The sequence below is a fragment of the Rhamphochromis sp. 'chilingali' genome (genome assembly GCF_963969265.1).
Source record: "Rhamphochromis sp. 'chilingali' genome assembly, chromosome: 4".
NCBI classification, from domain to species: domain Eukaryota; kingdom Metazoa; phylum Chordata; class Actinopteri; order Cichliformes; family Cichlidae; genus Rhamphochromis; species Rhamphochromis sp. 'chilingali'.
The window spans coordinates 36,254,301-36,279,204 of NC_137948.1; the positions used below are offsets into that span (position 1 = coordinate 36,254,301).

A 24,904-nucleotide genomic window follows, 5' to 3' on the forward strand; every position below is an offset into this window, starting at 1 on the left:
TAAAACCTCCAGTAGGGCTCAAATATCGTGGCTCTCCACTATTTGAACCGAAGAAACCTCTTGGATGAGAGGTGAAATGTCTTCACAGACTTAAAGAAGTCCAGTCGTCTTCTTTTTCAAGTTACTTTTCAAGACTACCATGACCTGAATGACTGAGAACCTACACAGATGTTTGTTTAGTCTGATATAAGGTTGCACTACAGTAGATACTATGCTGAATGTGTTTCTTTGGATATTTGATGTCTGAACGTTTAGTTAAAAGGACAGACTTAAACAAATCTATATTAAATATGGGTTGCTAGGGTCACCAGTTACTCATTTGTTTCATTATGGCGCTTACAGACTGTGAAACCACAGCGAGCTTAGTTAATTACACACCACAATGTACAGCATGGATCTAATAAACTTGGCTGTGCATCATATTTGATGCATTCACACTTTATGATAATAATGTATAATGAGAGACTGGCTGAGAGACACTACTGTTTTCCTCTCGTTACTTCAGTCATACGTGGTTACAACAGCTGAAGGATAGATCATAAAAAATAAAGCTTCTGCTCCTTCAACTCAAATATATCTTGCTGTGGGCAAAACGGTTGATTAGTAGCCGCAGGTCATAGGGGCAGTCACACTGTGAGAGGGTCATACTAAATTTTTGACACTATCAGAATATTGTTCCAGGCTATCTTTGGTCACAAAACTGTTGTGACAACAAACCCTGAACCTTTGTTACTTTGCGGAGCAGGGCTGTCATTTTGGAAATATGACCAAAGACATTTGGTCTGTGACAGCAGGCCTGGAACTGCAGAGTGTATACCTGGCTTTAGGTCAGCATCAGTATGGGCACCAGATGGGTGTGAAGGATCCCAGCCACACATGCTTTTCTGTGTTTGCGGCATTATAGTTGAGAACTTGTGAGATTGTGTGTGTGTGTGCCTGTGCATGTGTGTGTGTGTGCGTGTGTGTCAACACAAGACAGGGGGTAAAGGGCGACTAGCAGAGTTACAGCAAGACAGACTTTGTTTCTCAGCAGTGTACTGTGGCAAATTGGATTGCTGTGTGTGTGTCCGTGTGAGTGTGTGCGTGTGTGAGATTGTGTAATTCCATCTGCACCCTCAAGCCTGCTGTCAAGATGTAAAGGTGTATCTCTCCTGAACACAGCTTTGTGCATGTGAAAGAGAGAAAGACGCAGAGAGTAAAGAGGAAACTACGACTTGCAGAAAGAAAGTCTGCAAAAAGAGAAAGACCGAGGAAAACAAAAGAAGCGAGTGAGGATGTCTCGCTGCATGATTCACAAAGAATGAGTAACACTTTTGAAAGACACAACATTGATTTCTTCTCTTGTTTCTGTCTCACCAAGAAACCCCGCCAAACCACTTCGCGTCAGCTGTGAGGAACAGCAGAACTCAAGCGCCATTACCACAGTAAACACACTTGAATATTCTCACGTAGCTTTGCAATGTGTGCAACAGTCTGCAAATGTAAAGCTGCTGAAGCAGAAATGTTTCCACTGCGGTAAATCAAATGACAAAGAATACAAATCTGTTTACAAATGTTTATTACTGACATTTAACATTGGCAGTAAACAGCTTCCAACTAACATTTTGCGGGCATAAAAACAGCGGTTTTGTAGTTTGTCTAATACAAAGCAATTGCACTTATGTCTGAATGCTTGCTCCAAACTGGTGCAATCTTTTTCAGCTATTTCACTGGAGAAAAAAAATTATCAATTTATTGATAAACTAATGATTTATTGGATTCTGAGAACTGTTACATAATGTCAGTCAGCTAATTATGCTATACGTCTGTTGGCTGAAAAATGTTTTCCCTTGCATAATTACCTATGGCAAAGAAATACATGTGCTATAACGTCTTAGCAGCCTGAGTCATGCTCGATTCAGTATTCCTATTGTAATACTGTTTTCGTGAGACTGCTAAACTTTGAGCCCCCACATAAAGAATCTGTCTTTGCTCTGTCCCTCGAGGCTGATCTCAACTGCAGATTTTGTTTACGCTTCCTTATCGGCTCTGCGGAGAAATGTAAATTTGAAATTATGAATATTCTTTCTCACTACCTTCCTGGTCCTCTCACGCTCCCCTCCTCTGTCTACGGTGGCAGTAAATAACATCTGCTCTACAAATTAATTCCCCCCTCAACCCTCATTGGCCTTCTTCATTGTCTCTACCAGGTTTATAGGAGAACTCTCATATCAATTAAAGCCTAATTCTGTTAGCTGTCATGCATGGTGCATCGGGGTGTTTCTTCAGCTTATGAAAATGCCAGCTCCCTTTAAGAAAGTGCCATCTATAGGGTCGCCACTATAAAAATGATGATCTTGCCAAAAATAAATTACTTATTTTCGATGATCCCTAACAAACCATCACAAGATTGGTTCAGATCTCTGGATTCATATATTTCCAAATTCCTTTGGAAAGATAAACCCCCGCGTATCAGCTTAAAAACGCTACAAAGAACCAAGGATAGAGGAGGATTAGATCTGCCTAATTTTCACCAATACTTCTTAGCCAACAGGCTTCAGTTCATCTCAGAATGGTTAAAACATACCTTCTTAGTTGAGCCCTGGCTAGATGTTGAACAGGCACTATGCAAGGATCTAGAGATTTCAGACCTACCATTTATTAGCTCAAACATCAAAAGACATGAATGCTTTAAAAGTATCAACATCAGCTTTTCTCTGACAGCATGGTGGGAGTTTCTAAAAATAACGGAGTCTTCATTAATCCCATGCAAACGTACACCTATCTGGAATAACCCTGACATATTACAAAACAATAATATGATTAATTTCCCAGAATGGAGTTGTAAAGGAATTAAATACTTAGAACATATATTAGAGGGAACAGAATTTATTCCATTTGACAGACTAGTTGAACAATATGGGATCAACAAGAAAAGGTTTTTAGAATATCAACAAATTAAATCCATAGTAAAAAAGAAATTTAACCTCAGTCAAGTTGAATTACAAACACCACTAAGTGCGGCACATTTTCTTACTCTTAAATCCCCCAAATTATTATCTAAAATATACAGAACACTTTCTAAATTAGATGAATCAATATCCCTTCCTATTGCAAAGTGGGAAGCAGATTTATCAGTCAGCTTAGACCAAAACTTCTGGTCTCAGATTTGCTTAAAAACCTTTAAATTAATTAAAAAACCCAGTCTGCAATTAATACAATACAAAATACTACATAGAGTGCACTATACAGGTCATCGGATGTTCAAGATGGGCTTTACATCTTCCAACAACTGCTCAGACTGTCAAGGCAATACACCAGACAATTACATCCACGCTCTTTGGTTCTGTCCACCAGTGCAAAAGTTTTGGCGCGAGATATGTGAAGACTTATCAAAGTGTCTGAAATGTAACATTCCAACTTCCCCCTTAGTGTGTTTACTGGGCAGCTTAGATAATGTCACTTCAGAAAAGAATATAGCCCATATGATCTTCACTGCCCTATGCATAGCCAAGAAAACAGTCCTCATGAACTGGAAAAATAAAAATAATCTTAATTCTAACCAATATAGAAATTATCTATTAGATTACATTAGTCTTGACACAGCCTCTGCCACCACATCAGATCAATTGCTCTGGGCTCCTTTTATCAGCTCCATCACCTAGTGGGGGTGGGGGGTCATAGTTTGGTCCCGCCTTCACTGTTGTGATTGGTGTGGGGGTAGGGACAGGCTTAGGGCGTCGGGGGGTTCACCGGAGGCATCTTCCTTGGGGGGCTCAACCCGGGGTAGCGGTCATGTCCGGTTGGGGGCTCTGTTGGCTCTCAGGTGACTGTTTCCTCGCGGCTGCGTGCAGCGGGGCTAGGGGAGGGTCTGTGCTGACGGACGTGGGTTACTGACCTGGTAGCCTGGCTGGCCCTGGGTGGGTCCGGGATGGGCGTGGGGTTCTGGGGATGCTCCGTCTCTGGGCTGGGGCCCGGGCCGGGCCTTGGGGGCTTGGGTCCTGGTTGGTGTGTTGCCGGGGTTGTGGGCGGGTGGGTGCATGGGGGCCCAGCCCTGGAGCAGGGTGCCGCCGGTGCGTCGAGCCGCCTGGGGGGCTCTTCAACTGGTGGGGGAGATGGTCACATCTTGCAGGAGCTTTCCTCCCTTCAGGAACTCTCTGCAGGAGGGGGAGATACAGGAGAGGTGGAGGAAGATCTCAGCCTGGGCGTTTACTGTCTTATGTAGTCTGGAAGATGAGTGGATGGTGGGGTGGGTGCAGTTTTCTCTGTGGTGGGGTTGGGTGGACTGTCCCGGGCTCTGTGGGGCCGGGGGGCGCTGCTGCACTGGGCCCCGGTCTGGATGGGCCTGGGCCCCCTTTCCCTGGCGGGTCGCGGAGTATGGGAGTGCCTACTGTTACCTGCCCCTCCCTTCCTTCCCTCCCCATCTCCAGCTGCCTCCCTCTTCCCGCTCCACCACAACCACCCACACATGCAGGGCCTTGGAGTAGGGGTATATCACCAGGGTGCAGAGGAGGCTACCCCCCCCCCCCCCCCCCCCCCCCCCCCCGTCCCCTTCTGGCTGCCTCTGCCTCAATTTTATCCCACAACTTAGACATTCACATTATTCACACTCTCATTACACATACATATAGGATCTTGGGGGTGGGCACAATCACGGAGTCCAAATTACCATCAGGGTGTACACCTCACCCCTGGCGTCGTTGCCCACCTCTCAATTTTAAATACACTTAGACATTGAGGGCTAGCAGGAGGGACTATGCGCTTACCTGCTGCTCCTTGGCAGGTAGCTCCATGTCCTCGTGGGTTTTAATTGCACCTTAGAACACACATGCATCAACACTACAATGAGCGGGTGGAGGGAGGTTTGGAGTCTTCTCCCACCCCCGTTCTCTGCGGCCTGCTGGAGCGGGAGGGCTAGGAGGAGTTGGCCGTCCGACTACGGTCTGGGGTGTGGGGCCTCCCTGCTGCTACGGAGTCGGGGTGGTCTGCCTCTCCCCACCGCAGGGAAAAGGGTAACACCACCTGGGTCTGGGTGCAGTTCCCCCCTCCAGGGGCAAGGGTACCTAGACCCGGTTTGTAGAGTACGCTTCTCTTTATGTCTGTCTCCACGTTGGTTGAGTGTGGAGTGAGTGCATATGAGAGCATGGGGAGGGGGGAATGGATGTTTGTGTCTGTGTGTGCCTGTATGTCTGTGTCTATATGTCAGGTTGGGTATCAGACGCCACCTCTCTGGGGACACCTCAGGCCCTCCAAGGTTTGGAGGCCTATCTCCGCCCACCACCACTTCCCCTGCCAGTGGCGGACTCCCTCAGGTGTCGGTGCGTTGGTGGTTCTTTGTGTCTGGGGGTGGGCGTCCAGGTACACACCGGCTCACTCCTTGGCGGCCGCTTATCGGGGCCTGGAGCCTAGGGCTCGCTTGGGCCCCTTCGGAGGTTGGGTGCCCCCGGCCTCTCGGCCTGGGGCTCGGTCACTCAGGCACAGCTGGGGGCCGGCGGAGCTCATGGGCGCGTCACTGCAACTCCCCCTGGCTTCTGCTCCGCGGCTGCTGAGTGAGCCCTCATCTGGGACTCTCCTCAGCTCTTACTGGAACAGTGGCGCGGCTGCCCCTCTGTTGGTCTTCCATGGTCTCTTGTGTTCTGGGGGCCTCTGGATGTCTGGAGTTTTGATCTCCTCCATACCCGCTTCACACCCCGGAGGACGGGGCTGTGGCCCCCCCACACACTCCCTAGCAGATCATTACATGGAGAAACCTTTGGAATACAAGCGCGCTGATCCACACAGGTATGCACACGGGTGTTCACTGCTCGTAGACCCAAATTACACCTTTCTTGGCTGCTACTTCGAAGCACATCTGTCCTGCGTGCTGCACAACAACATTGAATATTTAGTATTTACTGCTGTTTACACTTAGCTAGATTAATGCGATGGTGTTGTGTTTAGTATGTTGCTTTGTTTTTTTTTTCTGCTTGTTTTCTATTCTTCTCTCAACAGGTGATCCAGGAGATTTTTTTTTTTCTCCCCCCCTTTCTCACTGTCCCTCTCCCCTTCTGTTTTTCCTTTCCTTCCTCTTTCTTTCTCCCTTTCCTATCCCTCACTCATGTCTGTCCCGTCTGTAACATCTGAAAATAAAATATAATAAATAATAAAAACAAAGATCGACCAAATGGACCAATACGGCAATGCCACGATGATCCATTTGGCAAAGTAAATCCATTGGGTATCCTTGTTGGTCTTCAGACAACAATTCTGATGGCTAAAGAACCAAATGGGACAGGCAAAAAAAAAAAAAAAAAAAAAAAAAAGAAAGTGCCATCTCTGATAATGTCTGCAAATTGTGCCCCCCTAAACTAAAAGATAGCATGTGGGAAATAGCTAATATTAAAAAGATTAAGCAGGTGGAAACAATTGGGAGCTAATATAAAAGCCAAGTAAATTGAACCAGTAAATCTTTGTACTATGTAAGATAAGATAAGATAAGATAACCTTTATTAGTCCCACACGTGGGAAATTTGTTTTGTCAGTGTTAATGTCAGTGTTAATATGCTGCTGTAAAGTGCCGGCTGCATGCATGGGGTTTTTAACTATTGGTGAGTAAAACTCAAGGCAAATGCTTCACAGTAACATGATGGTTATTTAACAGTAATAGGTTTGCATTCAGGATCTATGACACTATATATGCTCAATAATATTCCTCGTTACTGGGGTGCCTGTAGCTCAGGTGGGTAAGTAGGTTATCTGCTAATCAGAACGCTGCTGGTTCAGTCCATGGCTTCTCAACTTTGCATGCCAAGAAACCCCTAATGCAATGTCCTATAGAAAGCTCTTGGATATAGGCAAGATGTGCTTTTATGAGTGGAGCATGTTGTATTAAGTGCTCAAGTAGAGTTAAAAACTGCTATACAGGGAGTGCAGAATTATTAGGCAAATGAGTATTTTGTCCACATCATCCTCTTCATGCATGTTGTCTTACTCCAAGCTGTATAGGCTCGAAAGCCTACTACCAATTAAGCATATTAGGTGATGTGCATCCCTGTAATCAGAAGGGGTGTGGTCTAATGACATCAACACCCTATATCATGTGTGCATAATTATTAGGCAACATCCTTTCCTTTGGCAAAATGGGTCAAAAGAAGGACTTGAGAGGCTCAGAAAAGTCAAAAATAGTGAGATATCTTGCAGAGGGATGCAGCAGTCTCAAAATTGCAAAGCTTCTGAAGCGTGATCATCGAACAATCAAGCGTTTCATTCAAAATAGTCAACAGGGTCGCAAGAAGCGTGTGGAAAAACCAAGGAGCAAAATAACTGCCCATGAACTGAGAAAAGTCAAGCGTGCAGCTGCCAAGCTGCCACTTGCCACCAGTTTGGCCATATTTCAGAGCTGCAACATCACTGGAGTGCCCAAAAGCACAAGGTGTGCAATACTCAGAGACATGGCCAAGGTAAGAAAGGCTGAAAGACGACCACCACTGAACAAGACACACAAGCTGAAACGTCAAGACTGGGCCAAGAAATATCTCAAGACTGGTTTTTCTAAGGTTTTATGGACTGATGAAATGAGAGTGAGTCTTGATGGGCCAGATGGATGGGCCCGTGGTTGGATTGGTAAAGGGCAGAGAGCTCCAGTCCGACTCAGATGCCAGCAAGGTGGAGGTGGAGTACTGGTTTGGGCTGGTATCATCAAAGATGAGCTTGTGGGGCCTTTTCGGGTTGAGGATGGAGTCAAGCTCAACTCCCAGTCCTACTGCCAGTTTCTGGAAGACACCTTCTTCAAGCAGTGGTACAGGAAGAAGTCTGCATCCTTCAAGAAAAACATGATTTTCATGCAGGACAATGCTCCATCACACGCGTCCAAGTACTCCGCAGCGTGGCTGGCAAGAAAGGGTATAAAAGAAGAAAAACTAATGACATGGCCTCCTTGTTCACCTGATCTGAACCCCATTGAGAACCTGTGGTCCATCATCAAATGTGAGATTTACAAGGAGGGAAAACAGTGCACCTCTCTGAACAGTGTCTGGGAGGCTGTGGTTGCTGCTGCTCGCAATGTTGATGGTGAACAGATCAAAACACTGACAGAATCCATGGATGGCAGGCTTTTGAGTGTCCTTGCAAAGAAAGGTGGCTATATTGGTCGCTGATTTGTTTTTGTTTTGTTTTTGAATGTCAGAAATGTATATTTGTGAATGTGGAATTGTTATATTGGTTTCACTGGTAAAAATAAATAATTGAAATGGGTATATATTTGTTTTTTGTTAAGTTGCCTAATAATGATGCACAGTAATAGTCACCTGCACACACAGATATCCCCTTAAAATAGCTAAAACTAAAAACAAACTAAAAACTACTTCCAAAAACATTCAGCTTTGATATTAATGAGTTTTTTGGGTTCATTGAGAACATGGTTGTTGTTCAATAATAAAATTATTCCTCAAAAATACAACTTGCCTAATAATTCTGCACTCCCTGTATGAGAAGCCACAGTTGCATGCTCACTTCTGGCCATAGCCCAAAACCTGAAAAGGCCTAAAAGTCCCACAAACAATATATTTGATGTCTTTTTTACTGTTTATCCATCCATTTTATCTTTTATCCAGTTCAGGGTCAGAGGGCGGCTGGAGTCTATCCCACCTGTCACAGGGCTAGAGGCAGGGTACGCCGTCAACAGGCTGTCATTCTGTCTCAGAGCCAACACCCAGAGACAGGCAATCATTCACCCTTGCATTCACACCCAAGGCCATATTTAGAATCACCAATTAGCCTAACGCCATGCATGTTTTTGCACTGTGGAGGGAAGCTTGAGCGCCCGATGACAACTTTTTGCACTAATTTTTATTTTAATGTAATATAAAACACCATAATGTCATAATAGTGTAAACACTGTCGGGCCCCTGTTGTCTAGAACAGGACTACTGGTCGCTTTCTGGTCTCAGCTTACAATATAAAGTAAAGACTGTGAAGCCACTTTTGCACAGGATGGGATCTGGGAAGCCAGTGAGTACATTCTAGAGGTTTAAATGTAATAGTCTAATGTGAGCAGGTGAGCATGTGATGATGATGCTGTTACCCCTGTGATATGATTCTAAAGCCTAGAGCAGGGATGAACTAATGTGGGATACACGGGTCATCTTTCTTATTGTTGTTTAAAACATTGATTTCATGCAGCTATGTCATGTCCTTTTTTTAATGATAAATTAAAGCAGCTTAGCATTTATGTGGTTCCGCTGCCATTATTTACATCCACTTTTTAAAGAGCAGAACTTATTGATTGAAGTAGTATCCTGTAACCCCTGTAATGTTAAGCAGCTCGCCTGGAATTATTTTGTTGTTTTAGCTGTAAAAGTGTCATAAAATCAGCTGTCTGTATGTGCTTTTGTCCCCCTTTTCCAGACTACTACTTCTTTCAACATCTGGTCCATGTTTTGCTCTATAAGACTGTAATCAGGGATTAATGGCAGAAAAACACAAAAAAACAAAATTTAAATTTTACAGATTTTACTGAATGAGGCACTGAGAATATACATGAATAAAAGATTTAGAATAGCCAATTTGAACTTTGAACTGTAAAACACTGAACAACAATAAGTACGTGACCCTTTGGCTCTGTAGTTTGTTTTGGGGCATCTCTTTTTCAGACTTTTTGGGCCCCTGGTAGAGCTCCAAGAAGCACGTCCTCTCAAACTGTAGCCAAAGGCCCACACTGTACTGCTGACACTTGTTCTCACTTTTATACAAGTTTTTCCTGAGTGGATAATAAACCCACACTGCCTGTATGTTCTACTAGGTTAAAATCCTGCTTTTTCTGGTGCTGGAAGACAGCTGGGCAGTGTTTGTTTGTGAATTTAAAAACAAAAAAACGTTATCTTAGCATAAAAACCTAAAAACACAGCAAAAATAAAATAACAGCGAAATGTCTTAATGTTAGTTTTCTGTATAACTCCATTGCATTCACTCATGCACTGTTTCTCAACCTTCATGGGGCTGCTGCCATGTGCTTGGGATTACCAATGAATGTAATATCACTGAAAAGCGCAGAGTTGCTACTTTCAGCAAGTGTTGGATTTTTTAGGATTGCACAAACTGTTCAAGAGTTATGACAGTTTAAAGAAATGTTGGAAAAACCTGTTGCTGGCTACGGACTGTAACTTTCCAGCAGGTCTAAATTCAGCGGTGCTTAACTCTACAGGTTGCATATATGTGTTCCCTGGGTCTATATCTCACTTCCAGGTTCTTGTAAAGAAAACAATATGTGGCCATCCATTCGAAGTCCAGAACAGTTGATGTGCTAAGCAAAAGTTACCATGGGGATCTAGCCATGTAAAAAGAGAGCCACTTTTGTGCCATAGAAAACTCTAACTTTAGGTTCAACTTACCTCGCTAGCCAATTAGCTCTTCATAGGCCGCCCTCTGGTGCAATCAGGATGCAGATGTTTTGATGATATGACAAAATAAAGCTAATGGCATGCCCCTCATAACACTCAGACACACAAGTTAGAGTTAAAATGCACAGAAATTTCTCACACACTTAATTCATCACCATAAAATCCTGCCAGCTGCTCATCACCAGTTACAGAGCTGGCATGCCTACACACATGCAGATAGAAAAAAAGACTATATGCATGAAGCACCCACATCGTCAGCAAGAAAAAATCATTAATGCCTAACTGGTAGTATCGGCTCTCTAAATAGCACAAGCCCAGAGGCCATGACACACATCTTTCATCTGAGGAGGAAATGTTGAGCTGGAGATTGCACACAAGCGCTTATGTAGATATGATTTGTTCTCTGCACTGTTTCTAAAGCCAAACAGCTACGCAATCCTTAGCAGTGTCTGTTCTGTCTGAATCTGGTAAAAGACTGAGACAGGAGTTAATTGCAGTTTATGGATAAAAGCCAGCTGGCTCGTGGAGATACCTACAACAGAGACATACTGTAGTTCACAGAAAAGCTATGACCATATAGATTTATATTTAGTCCACAGCATCTAACTCTGCCACACATGGAACAAGCATGAGCAGCTGTGGATGAAAGACGTATAAGAAATCATGGGCTCATCAAGCAAACACTTGTTAACAAGCAATTCAGCCTTCTGTGTTTTAAAAAGGTACTTGTGTAACATTTTAGATTCCCCAGAATGAATTAATCTGTCTTACACGGGCAGTTTTCAAATGTGTTGTTTTTCTTTCCTTTAAAAAAAAAATCACAATGACTTTAGGAGACATTTTGGGAAAATGGCACGGCCAAGACTCATGGCTTCCTTTTAGTTGAAATAAAATCAGGATTCAATCATCTGAAATCAATACTTTTGTTGCTTGCGTGTTTTAGTCATGAAGGGCTAGCTGAAATTGCAGTACTGTGATGTTTGAGCAGTGGCTATGATTACACTCCTAGCTAGCCTGTGAGAGGCAGCCTTTTAGCCACAGAAATGGAGCACACTACAGCTCAAAAGTGGAACCAAACACTGACTGTATAGCATAAAATATTAAGTGCTCAGCTATACTTCGTTACGCTAATGGATGATTCCTTTCTATGATTTCAAATAAACACCTTTCTAAATTGAAAGAACTCTGACTTTAAATGAGATGCTACAGTTTGGTGTTGTGTTGTTCAGCAATCAGATATGGTATAATTAGATAGACACAGAGTTTACCTGGCACGCTCTCGAGTAGTGGCATTAATAGCTGGATGGATGGATAGTTGTTCCACTGTCTTTTCTTTGTTCTGTGCGTTCTAATTAAGATCAAAATAATCACCCTTCGCTGAAAGTTTTGCATTCACACGGGCCCTTGGTGTCTAAAGAAAGCATTAATAAGTCATCCTCAGCAATCACTCTCTTTGGACTCATTGATGCGTTAAAATCGACAGTAATTAGGGTGAAATTTGCATGCAAAAAAAGCATTTATGCACAGTGGCGTGCAGCTTTTTAGATTTCAAATGGGACATGAGTGTACATTTTGTAAACAAGCCATGATTTCCTTAGGGTGCTGCGAATGTGTTTGACTATTGCCAGCGACACTATTTGTATAGTACTACAACCTTCCTGTGGTTTAGATAATTAAAGGTTTCGCACACACAAGCCTCAGCAAGAATGATAAATCAGCTGTCAGAAAAATAAGAAATCACTGCTTATTCACATTGCTCTGAGAGCAAATCAAGCTAGGCAAACAAATCGACTTCAAATAATCGAGTGGCTTTTATTTTTTAATACTCATTGCCAGTTGATTGCTGGTAAACAGAAAATATATTAAAATGTTAAACTGAAAACACCAGGTTGCGTGCATCCTGTTTCGAATTATGCTCATCAAAAGGTGATTGCTGTGCTCCTTCAGTCAAACACCCGACTTCCGATGCTCCGCCTTTGCTCACCTCTGTCTTAAGTGGTTTGAAAATCAATTCCTGATCCGTTCAAGTAGGCTTGCTTGGGGATAAACTGCGGCTTGTCAGTGGTTGTTTTGCTATGGGAAAGTCGATGAGCAAACGGCTCATCTTTGTTAGCTGCAGGAAATGTCAATGGGGATATTGGGAAGCAGCACTGGGCTCTAGTGGTCCTACTAAAGCCTTTCATCTGAGGTAGCCAACATCATTACGAGCCTGCCACGTTTGCTTCTTCGGTGCCTGCAGTTGCATGCCTGTGCTTGTGTGAGTCTGTGTGGGTGTGCAGTACGGTCCTAGTGAATGTGTTCATCCGTCTACCCATGTACACTTTGGTCTTGATTATCTTGTGTATAATATTATCTGTGTGTATGTGCTTGTGTCTAAGTGAGCCTATGGGCCATTAAGCTTTCAGCATGGTCTGGGGCTCATTAATGAGGATCTGTGTCACATCAAAGCAGCTAGCTGTTAGCTTCCCATACTGCTGCCGGTAACTAAAAGTGTGTGTGTGTGTGTGTGTGTGTGTGTGTAGGTGTATCAGTATGAAATCATATGGGTAGTCTGTGGTCATTACTTTGAGGTTATTATATAGTATGTATGCATTTATGTATGTTTTCATGACTTTTAGGTTTTTCCCATCAGCTCTTTGCTGTTTCATAACGTCCACTGAGTGTGTGAGGTTCATTTTCTCATTTGTCTAATCTTTCCTTTTTGATCATCTTCTAATGGACCAATACTGGAATTCAGTACCATGCCGTGCCTGTTAGAGAAAAGCTAGCAAGGTTTTGGGTTGTTCCTTTTTTTGCATTTTTCTGTTGAATTTACTAGTGTTTCCAAGCCTGGCTTTGACAGGTGAAGAGATGACTAATAAAGAGCAAGCCCGCCATTCTCTAAGTTATTCACCGGGCTGTACACCATTAATGTGTTATTGCTGTCTTCAGTTGTAATGTACTGAGAGAGAACATTAAGTGGACACCACCTAAACTGTGGTGTATGCCATCATGTGGTGTCACACACCAAGAGTGAGGGGACAGAATTGTGGGATTTCCAGGTCCTGATCTATGTATAGCATCATACGGAGAATGAGCCAGAGTCACACACGAAGGTAATCGCGCAGGCAATCGGCCAAATTTAAATGGGGCAAGGGTTTTGATTTTCATGGCATGGTTCCCTGACCTGGACAGCACAGTGGAACTGTGTATACAGAGTAGTTGCTGTTGCCTCACAGCAAGAAGGTATTGGGTTCAAATCCACCATCTGGCTGGAGCCTCTCTGTATACAGTTTGTCTGTTCTATGTATGGGTTCTCTCTGGGTACTTTGGGTTCATCCCACACTCCAAAGACATGAGGCTAGTGGGGTCAGGTTAACTGGTGAATATAAGCGAGCCATGACGTGAATGTCTTTCTGTGTTGACTAGCAACATGTCCAAGACGTACCCCACCTCTTACCTTATGGAAGCCTGGTGGGCTCTAGACCTCCTGCAACCCTAAAGAGACTGGATGGATGGTTCCTGACTTGTTATACATACTGCATATCATATGTTTATGAACAAAAGCACCACAAAGATCCACCTATTTAATAGAACAGTAAAAGACTAGTACTTGTCTCTTTAAAAAGGGATAGAGATTACATCAGATTTGAACAACATGCTGTTGCATAAGCTAACAACTTCAGATAATACTTAAAACAAAATTAGGCCCCGATAGTGTATTTCCTTTTTGAATTTCTTTTTCTGCTGAAGAAAAGCTTTTTGACGTAAAAAAGCGGTTGAGTTTACCAGGGGTTACCGGTAAACTCATACATGTATGGCAGAATTGTCTTGCCTGAAAGAAGCGGAAACGCACCACATTACCTTAGTGTAACACATTATATTGTAAAGACATTTGTTATTCTACTTGTTCCATTACTTTTGCATTACACTGCAACATGGCCAGAGATACACTGACACGTAATTACAATCTAACAATAAAAACCTTAGCGTACACACTGACACAAATCCCTAAACTAATGAAGACAGCAGCAAGTTCTTTCTTTTATTGTTTTACTGTGAACACTAAGCTGACAGCAAAGTTGAAACCCAGCCCACAGAGCACTTTGCAGAAAAATGTTGTGACCACAGCAAATCTGCTGCAAAACAGGTAGAGATGGAGGCTACAAGCCTGACTGCTCATCACTGCTTCTGTTACCTGATGGAATTCAAACTGCTCCTGCTTAGCTTTACATTTCCTTAAGGAATTTTGTTCAGTTGTGCAAAATTACACCGGTTTGTTTGGGATGATGTAATATTACAAAATTAATCAGCAGCCACTTAATCAGCCAAACTCACACACTCATTCATGGAACTGTAGATTGCTTTGGCCCTCATATAATGCAAAGTGTTGATATGTTTGTGAATTATGAAGACACTAAACAAATTAAATAAGTCCTTGCATTGGCAACAAGCTGTGAGTTTGTGAGTACATTTGTGTGTGTGCTTGTGTACGGAGGAAGCACTAAACATCATACCCTTTGTGCATTAGCCTGATTGGTGCTCAAAGTTCAATATATCAAAAGTATGTGAGGGAAATGCAGTTTCTTTATCGATCATTCTTTGTGTGTGTGCAGTACTGTACACACCGTCATTTCCTTATATTTTGCCAGCAAAATGGAAAATGGGTGCCGTGATTTATTAAAGCATGTGCAAACATGGGAATGGGAATACAGCACAGAAGGCAAAAATAGTTTGCGCTATTCACATGAGCTTCAAAGTCAACATTTGGTATAACCAATTTTATTCTTCATCACAGCCTGCACTTGAGGCCAGTCTGGGGAGCCCAGTCCATGACTGATAGTGTTACAGTGTGTAATTGTCCATCCAGGTATGCTTTTACTGCAACGCCACTGTCATGCTGAGAAATGAAACTGTTAATCAGATGCAAAATCCGACTCTATTTTTCTACATTAACCATTCCATTTATTTTGAGAAGATCCTGAACATTGTTGACTGAAATGTAGCCCTAAACTATGACAGAGTCTCTACTGCAATTTACAGGTGTGTAGACACATGATAAGCCTCTCACCTGACCTCATCTCTACGTATTGACCACATATGGATCCAAAACATTTCAAATTTAGGTTCATCACTCCTTAAGACCTGTTGTCACTGATTTTCAACCCTATTCTTGTATAATTTGACGTGCCTCAGTCGTTTCTACCTGTTTCCCTTTCTTTAAAATGGCTTCTTGACAGCCACCCTTCCACTGAGACTACTTCTGCTGAGGCTTTGGTGATCAAGAGATGGATCAACTGAAGGGCCAGATGCATCTGCAAAATTATACTGCAACGTCCTGTGTCCGGTTTTTGCAGTAAAATATTTTGCATTTTCTAAAGGACATGCTGTTCAGGTATTGCTCATCACCTATAGATGTCAGATTTCATATATTCAACTAAAGAAGCAGGAACAATGCTACTCCTACTTGGACGCATGGATGGTATGAATTTCATAATCCTAGTCACCTCATCTTGAGGTATCACATTCACAAACTTGGAGGTCTATCCCACCGACCCCACAATACCCTCATCAGCAACTGAAGGTTAAAAAAGCAGCCAATGTCCAAAGAAAAACTAGGAAAACTATTGTTTAAGACCACCTTAAAATCTTACAATAATTTCTTCTTACAAGAACAAGGCGTAAGGTGTGGCTCAAGATGTTTGCTGAATTTTATGTGCATGTACATTTGCAGCTGCCACCTCCAACTATTAGGGAAGGTCATGACCTAAAGTGTTCAGCAGAGGTGGGAAGTAACAAAGTTCAAATACTTTGTACTAATTAAGCAGAATGTTTTAGATATCTTTAGGCTCCTTTACTTGAGTATTTATTTTTCTGACAACTTTTTACTTTTACTCCCTACATTTTAAAACAAATATCTGTACTTTGTGGCCTTTACATTTTCAAAACAGGCTCGTTACGTTTTGTTTCAGCGGGATCATTTATAGCGCTTTTTTTCGGTGGTTAAGGTGGGCCGGGAGGAGTGCAGGTGTCTGTAGGTTGTTTGCGTACTCCAGCATCTAGCTAGCGCTACAGAAGAGGAGGCAGCATGAAGAGTGTGGCAGGTCGTTTCAAATTCAGCGTTTCTATCAGCTCAACAAACATCAGCAAACACACAAACTATTTGTGTGCAGTTTGTCGCACAGTGTGTTGCTAGCTAAAGGTCCAGCTGCTCTAAGAAGGAGAGCTAACTTCACTCAGAGATGGAGAAACATTTAGAAAGACAGGAGAGGAAGAGGAGAGGTTAGGTTTAAAGGTAAGGACTGCTCAGTGACCTTTGATAATCTGCAGATTGAAATTTTACTTGGAATGTCATAATTTTAATCACATATTGGATTTCTGTATGGTGTGTTTTGATAAAATTATGTGTTTTAGTTTTGTGAAATGTCCTGCAAATCAAACTAAGCTATAATAACTTTGTGCTATTGAAATGTCTCATGAAAAGTCTGGGCAGTTTTGTGCAGGTTAGCGTGCAGTACTGTGGTGAATTCGCAGTAAATCACTGTACTGGACTACTGCACAGTGGCTGTGGTGCTTATGGTCAGATTTAAGTTACATCGGGTGTAGCAGAGATGAATTTGCATTTAAGCCGATGATGCTTAGATTCATTAACTGAATTGCAACTTTATATCAGCTGTATACTGAGTAACATAAAGTATAAACAGTGTAGTGTCAGTGTAGTGGATGGACATCAGCTAAGATAGCTTGTCAAAATGCTGACATCTTGTTGAATTTAGTTGTGTAAATCCACAAAGAGCAGCAGGTTAGCTGACCACATGTACACTAAGAAAGCCTACTGGAGGTCACATTAGAAATTACTGTGAGTTGTGATTGTTTTCCCTATGCTGAGCGACTACAGATCTTAGAGTTATCCCACCTGACCCTTAGCTTGACATCAGTCTATGATATATGACCTTCCTGCTAACATTTGATCTGCGTAACCCGGTGTTAATCACACATAGATGCCACTTACACACTAAGACCATACAGGAAATGGCTGTGGATGATTACTGATTTTCAGCTGAGAAACAAACTAACACATATAAAGCATGTAATTAGCTCAGTGCTGCATAATCTAACAGTTTTCCAGGGGGAGAAATTGACTGACATGCAAGAGTCATGGTTTGGGACAAAAGAAAACATGCAATTGCTGTGTCATTAATGTGATAAAGCTTCAAGGTAGACCTACTTGTTTTCCTTTTCTTTGCTTAGTTATTACATTTTTTAATGGCCTTCCACTCGCTGAACGGTGCATAATAAGGTCTAATTTGTTGCCTGCTCATTCAAAACAAAAAGGTAAACAATGTTGAACAGTCACAGCCTGTTGTCTGAGGGTAATGTGAGCTATTATTCAGCATCGTGATTCGGTAACACAAATCATTAGTTTGGTGTCAGCTATGCTCAGGGACCTTGATCTTCTTCAGAATGAGTTTTCAGTGACCTGAAAACTCATTCTGATGTTACCGTTATAGGGTCTTCTCTTCTTCCTATTAAATAAATAGTTTATGCGCAGAGTTTGACTTTTGGAAATCTCTTGATATTTGCTTTGAATAAACCAACAGTATTCAAGGAAGGTGAAAAATCATATTTTAAGATAATTAGAGGTACAACCTTCCTCCTCTTAACCCTCTCAGGCTCAAATTAAACTTTTTTTTGCTAATGCACAACCAAGTCCTGCAGTGGTACTTCTGAGTAAAAAAACCTCATAAAACATGTATGTGGGGAAATCAGGTTGTTAGTTTTTAACTGTTGCAAATCGGCAGCGCCTGCCTTGAGAGGGTTAACTTCCTTCTTAAGTGGATTCAATGACATTTTGACTTTGTTGGTATATATTCAGGCTGAAATCATTATTTTAAAGCCTCTAGTTATATTATCTCTGACAGATTAATGAGAGCCGTGCCCTGTCATACTTTGTCTTCAGTAAACTTCACCTCAGGGTTATTAATTGTGCGGATTTTATCTGCAGTATCTGACTGACCATTAAGAGTGTGGTGAGCTCTGGGTTCACGACTGCTTAAAAGTATTACTTTTTGTTCCCAGAGATAGCAATCTAGTTAACTCAAGCACCTTTGAAACTGCAGCATGTGACATCACTTGATGAAACATGAACCCTCCTTCACACCAAGTTTCTTCATACTGGAGCATTTCCAGAATGCATGAACTGCTCTTTTTCAGAATGTAAATCATTCTAATGAAACGCTATCGAGCCTGAAAGATGCTTGAAATGATTTTTGAAATTGCAGTGTATTAATGGATATGACCAGTAATGTTGCTGAAACGGGGACACTTCACAGGACGGTCATTAAAGTGAAGGTGGGCAGTTAAAAGTATCTTGATTGTGACTCACTCAATCTTGGTCGTGTGTGATATGTAATTACAGGTGCAGTCTAGATAATATCACTTTCATGTGCAAAAAAAAGTAATTTACTTTAGGGGAGCAGGTTTAAAAATGCAAGAAAATGATAAGCCGGCAAATGAGAAAATCGTGGAGTGCATTAGTACTGCGGAGGATACAAATGCTGAGAGCAGGCTGACGTGTCAACAAATAAAAGCAGAAACTTGGGGACACAATCACAGAATAAACAACCTAACTGCTGTAGAGGACATGTCACACCAGCTGCAAACACAGCAGTGAAGTCAAATCAGCGTGTTGCTGCAGACAGTAAACAGCAGCCAGCCAATCCCAATGGTCATAATGATCCTTAATGTGTCACTGACTCATATACGTTGCATTTTAAAAGTACTGTTATTAGGATGGGACTGCACAGATGTGCTTTCTTAGCGCACAAGGTTTTTATGGCTACAACCCCCCGTTTTTTCCTGCATTTTGTCAGTGTTCCTGACAAAGGTCAAGAGTCTAAACAGCTAAGAGTAATAGATATTACATCTGGGGCCCTGCTGTCAAAACCAAACAAAAAGATTAAAAAAACATTGCCATCTACGTTCCCCATCATCAGCAATAATGGGTAAGCGTCATCGTGTTTAATGGGTCTTCTAGTAAAACAACCTTCCTGATATTGATGCTCATGAATTTCACTGTTTGAACAATTACTGTCACATTATTGCAGAGCAGTGGAGAAGGTTCAGAAGGTGATAGGAACTGTATAGGGTCATGCAAGCAAACCTTTAGTGGAAATTACAGCAGATGAAGATGAGTATCTGGGCTCGTGGAATCCACACAGCATTTCATTCACTTTACACAGCATAGTAAACTGTAGTGAACCACAGCTCAGTGTTGTCAAGAGCTTGCAGAACTTCAGATCCGCTCAGAAGCCATTCATCCTGCCCCTTTCCTAGTTGTTTCCATACCGACATCAAATACACAACATTCAACTTTTAAGACCATTAGGCTTCTTTATTGCAGTTCTGCTGTCCGACTCTTTCTTTAACATAGTATGCAAAATCACAACGATAATGTGCAGAGGTTTCATAAGATTGTATCTTAATTATCAGCGATACTCTTACATGAACCTCCAACTGTTTGCGTTTTATTCTTATCTACAGATTTATTTTTCTTTGCACTCTGTGTTAAGTTTTTCTCTCCTTCTTGTTGCTTTCATCTTTTCTCTTCCTTGCACTGAACCTTTGACACTGTTGCAACATCCTAATTGCCACCGAGGTTCAAAACAGTTTTATTTCTTACCACTGACACGATGATTACTCTGCCAGAGACTGAGATTTAAGACGCTGCCAACTGCTTTGCCGGTCTTTGCTCTGATACAGCAACAGTCCTTTGCTTTACTTCTTCTCTCTGTTGTGAAGATGTAAAGCTTTGCCAGGGTTGACACTGCCCTTCCTTGGCAACTGACAGCCCGATTGCATATTGCACTCACTGTAATAAGGAAACGCAGGTTAGCAGTCTTCTGTGTGAGCTTTCTTCCCTTCTCTTTTTGCTTTTCTCTTCTCTTTGTAGTCATAAAAACAGCCTGAAAATCAGCCTTTAACTGAGATCAACACAGTGCAAAACCTCAGAAACTCTGGTATATGGAGATAAACTGATGGCGTGAGTAGATTTTGCTGAAACCTGTGCGCTCCGCTCGCTCATTGGAAATCTATGGGCAGGTGCCACTTAGTCCTATCAGAACTCCTGTTCTCTGTGTTTTCACTCCAGCTGCACAATATTGATTCCTCTCAACACTAAGCCTCTGACTAAACCACTGAAATCTTGCTCCTTTGTTCCTCCCTCCTCCCCTCTGCTGACTCACTCAAAATGCACCTTCTCTGTCCGTCTCTTGCTTCTACCTGTGATCACAGTGTGATCTGAAAAGAAAAAGAAATCATGGCATCTGCATGTCATGTTGAAGTGTCTTTAAGTTTTAAGAAAACTTGCTGATGTAACAATATCGTCACACCGGTGTTGCGTTTAAATACTCGTCAGAAAAATCTTCACAAAGTATTAGTGCAGCCAGCTTCCTATTTCCACCGTTCCACCGTTCCATCTCGGGAATGACTGACTGCTTGTTAATATTGTAGGTGGATGAGATTCATGAGACACAAAATGCTGTTTCGTATAAAGAAAAGGGAAAGTCATCAATGTGCAATAGTGATGACAAAATAAAATAAAATTGACAAAACTCAATGAAAAGAATGGATAAAAACATCCAGCAGAGATGTTTGAAGCAGTGTCAACATAGCCTGGCTCCTTTTTGTTAGCTGGCTCAAAAAAACCTGAAACCTAAAGCCTCAGTCAGCGATAATGCATACTACAGCACTTATCAGCTTTCCTTTTTAAGCAGCCTTTTCTTCTTTTCCTCTTCAGAGTCAAAAGCGAGCTTTTGAAGCTCTGTTTAACTGTTCTTCTGCTCACAATGGGCTGATCAAGTGCACCCGGCTCGGGTTAAGAGGAACACATTAACACGCTAACAGTTCCTTGTAGAATTTTTCAGCTGGTAGACATCCTTATGGATGTTGCTGTAAATAATGCTACAAGGCTTAGAAAACACGCATGAGTCTCTCTCTCTCACACACACACAAACACACACACACACACACACACACATCTTTAATCCGGCGGAAGAGAAAATCTATATGTGCACCACAGTTTCAAGGTCTGTACCCAAGATTAGTGTCACTTATCTGAAATATGGTCACAATCTCCACCATCTACTCCTGAGTAATGGAGTTCAATAATGGGCTACAAAGGCATTTTCGCAGCACATTATCATGCCACTGTGAAATTGACCCGCACACGGATATGTAAATGGGATCAACGATATTCGGAATTTGGCTGCATTACAGCACAATAACAGTAATGTACAGAACTCGCTCCCGGTGGGGTTATATCTACCACAACACAGTTGACTCTGTGGAAGAACATGTATTTTAAGGCAGTTTAAGGTGACTTTTTGTTTTAAATGTTTCTTATTTTTTTGAAAACAGCTGTCTTACTCCGTAGCGCATTTCAGACGAGGTGCTAAGATTTTACTTATTTATTTTATTTTACTTTGATGCCAAACTACAAATGAAAAGAGGGCTTTTTAAAAATTACACCACATATTTATTCTTAAAAATCAAAGTCAAAATCAAAGTCAAACATATGGTGAGGGGGCCAGAACCAACCCATCAAAGGGTTCGGTGTGGCCTGCTTGTAGGCTTTGGGAAATGTTGAATAATCACAGAAGGAGGAGACGAATCTTAGACTCTTAACTACAGTATTATAACTTCAGTCTTCTTGCTGACAAAGACAGACCTCGATAAGATAAACCGCAGCCTGCCAAATACTACAGAAAACACCCGTTTTTCTTTTTCATCATATCAACTTGAAAATATGATTTGTTTAAATGTATTTATTTAATTTAATTATTTTGCAATAGTTGGTCCAACTCATGTAAGATCAAACTGGCCCACTATCTAAAATAAGTGAAGTATAGTCAAGTCTGTTATTGAAGTAATGACAATAACAGAAAACACAAGAGCATTTCAGAAGAAAAACAATTACACATTTTTTGTTTCAGGTCACCAAAGGTCACTAAACCCCAGATAGACCCGTCTCTATCTAAGAAAACTAACTGAGACTTTTTAGATTTGTCCTTGCAGGCTACCGTCCTTGACAATTTATGCTTTATTCCTACCAACACGCTTTAGTTCCTCCAATCTCTTACTATAATTTTACAACCTTCAACCATGGCAAACTATTCATTTTCTCTGTTGGCTACTTGTTTCTAACCCCCTGAGTGATTTATGAAATTAAATTTCTCCTTTCCTGTTCTCTTTCTCTCATTTAAGACCGTAAGGTGGCCATGACGAGCGAGGAGGAGGAGGGCCCCGGCGTTGCAAAATCGACAACAGCAACACCATCTGCACCGACCAGCTCCAGAGTGACGACCGCCATAGCCCGGGCCGACAGCGATGACGCTGTCGCCACCTCGTCTCCCCGCAGGCCCTCCCCACACCGCCGCCCATATCCCAAGAAAAAGGAGGAGAAGGAGGAGACCATAGAAGAGGCAGGAATTATTCAAGAGGAGAGGATCGAGAAGGAAGAAGAGGAGGAAGTGGTTGAGCGTAACGGGGATAAAGAAGATGAGGATGACGAGGATGACGACGATGATGATGGCAGCAGTGACACCAGTGTGTTAGTGGTGCCCTACCCTGAGCTGGTACCTGTGGTCTTCTTCTGCCTCAAGCAGACAACCTTTCCCCGCAGCTGGTGCATCCGCATGGTCTCCAGCCCATATCCTTTTACTTACCTGCTGTGAATCATGATACTGTGGATTATTCCCACTGTGTGTTGCCTTTTCATAACTTAATCCATCATCAGTTATCCTTCCATCTCTCAGAGTTTAAACGCAGGCTTTTGGCTATTTCAACCCATCTGATTAGTTCAAAACATCCCCTGTTCCAAGCTGAATTTCTGCCTCCCGTGTGAGGCGAGAGCTGAGAGCAAAGTTTGATGCTTTTTGATGCATTTGTAGAAGGATTCAGATGGAAAATAGTTCAGTAACATTTTCTGTTTTCTCTATTTCACCATGGTTCATTGCCAGAAGAAAATGCCCTGAAAATACAGGAAATATCAACTCAAAAAAGTCACGAGGAATAAAGACAATAAATATGTCTTTACCTTTATTCAGCAGCAACAGGCCACCTGCTCCATGCTTGCATTGGTCTAATTTATGACTAGGGATGGGTATCGTTTAGGTTTTATCCGATACCAGTACCAAACCGGTACTTTTGAAACGGTGCCGGTGCTTAAAGAATGAAGAACACAAACTTTGTCCAAAAACCTCTCATGTTTAGCTGTTTTCCACTTTTTCTTTGGTCATTTTAGCCTTTTTGGCCAGGGTGAAGGGAGTATCTGCCATCAAACAAGAAGACAGCCGCATGTAACTACGACGTGCTTGCTAGTTCACCTTACATGCATTATTGTAATAACGTGGTTAGCCTACTCAGTGTAAATTACACACGAACAACATTAAGGTACTCACCCAGAAAAGAACGGCTGCTGCTGCCATCATCGTCCGTCATCATTTCTGCTACACTGGCAGGGCTAGGGGCCAGGACTCTCCTCTTTGGGTTTTTGGGGGATGTTGCTAACTCCGGGTCCGATAACAGGCACCACACCCGCAGTAGATGTGCTCGGTGTGAGGTCTCGCAGCAAGCTATCAAATACGGTGCATTTCTCGGCTTTTAAAAAAGCGCTATGCGCCGCCAGGTGTTTCATCAGATTCGAGGTGTTACCTCCTTTGCACACCATCAGCTTAAAGCACTTGTTGCAGGCTGCTGAGTTTGCATCTTTTGCTGTGAAGTACAGAGTTTGACCGCTTCGCTTTGGGCGTTTTTAATCTGTAGCTCTGCTCTCAAAGAACGTTCGTACCTGGGCCCGCCTACTACGCTTGCAAAGGTAAAATGATTGGCTAAAATCCAAAGTGTATGACATCTCAGGAAAAAAAAGCACCGAAATAAAGCACCGAAATGTGCGCTGCTTTTCAGTCTGGTTACTACCGTTTATGTCAGAACTGGTGCCATAATGGCACCGGATACCAGTACCCATCCCTATTTATGACATACTTTAAATCTTGGATCCAGGTCAGGCATCTTTGTATTTTGTATATGGTTGGAGTATCTCATCACTCTAAAATAATAGCCCTTCTGCTGTATACCAAATGTCAGCTGTGCTACATTACAGCAGAACCAGTGCAATATGCTAGCAGCCCCCGGGTTCATGAGAGGCTGCTTATCGAGTTTATTAGGAGCAACACTAGCAGCCTGATGATGTGTGACATTCAAACAAACTTCCCAGAGTTTAGATATCTTTAGAAACACCTCTGAGTCTAAGATGTGATAATGCAGGGAAACTAGGATATGACTGACTGGGTGGAAGTTAGTGAAGTGAAGACAGGATGGGAAAACATGGGGAAATGGCAGAGATGGAATAACAAATGAAATGCGGGAGGCAGTGAGAAAGAGACAAAATGAAAGGAAATGCAGACTGATGGAAAAAACATAAAGGCTGATGGTAAAAAGAAGTATGATGAAGAAGCAGAGAATATGGTAGCTGGAATTTGGGTGTGTGTCTGTGCACTATTATTTATAGC

At 42.3% G+C, this 24,904-nt stretch overlaps 1 protein-coding gene across 1 annotated transcript in view; it reads left to right on the forward strand.

Moving 5' to 3' along the window:
• Positions 1-23,068, forward strand: part of LOC308395035 (uncharacterized protein) — a gene marked incomplete at its 3' end in the record, with an annotated part of 74,798 nt that extends 51,730 nt beyond the window's left edge. Inside the window, exon 2 of the mRNA XM_080879688.1 lies at positions 22,599-23,068. Within this exon, the coding sequence (XP_080735814.1) occupies positions 22,613-23,068 (456 nt within the window). The 5' untranslated portion in view covers positions 22,599-22,612. The remainder of the gene's footprint in view (positions 1-22,598) is intronic.
• Positions 23,069-24,904: the final 1,836 nt, after the last annotated feature.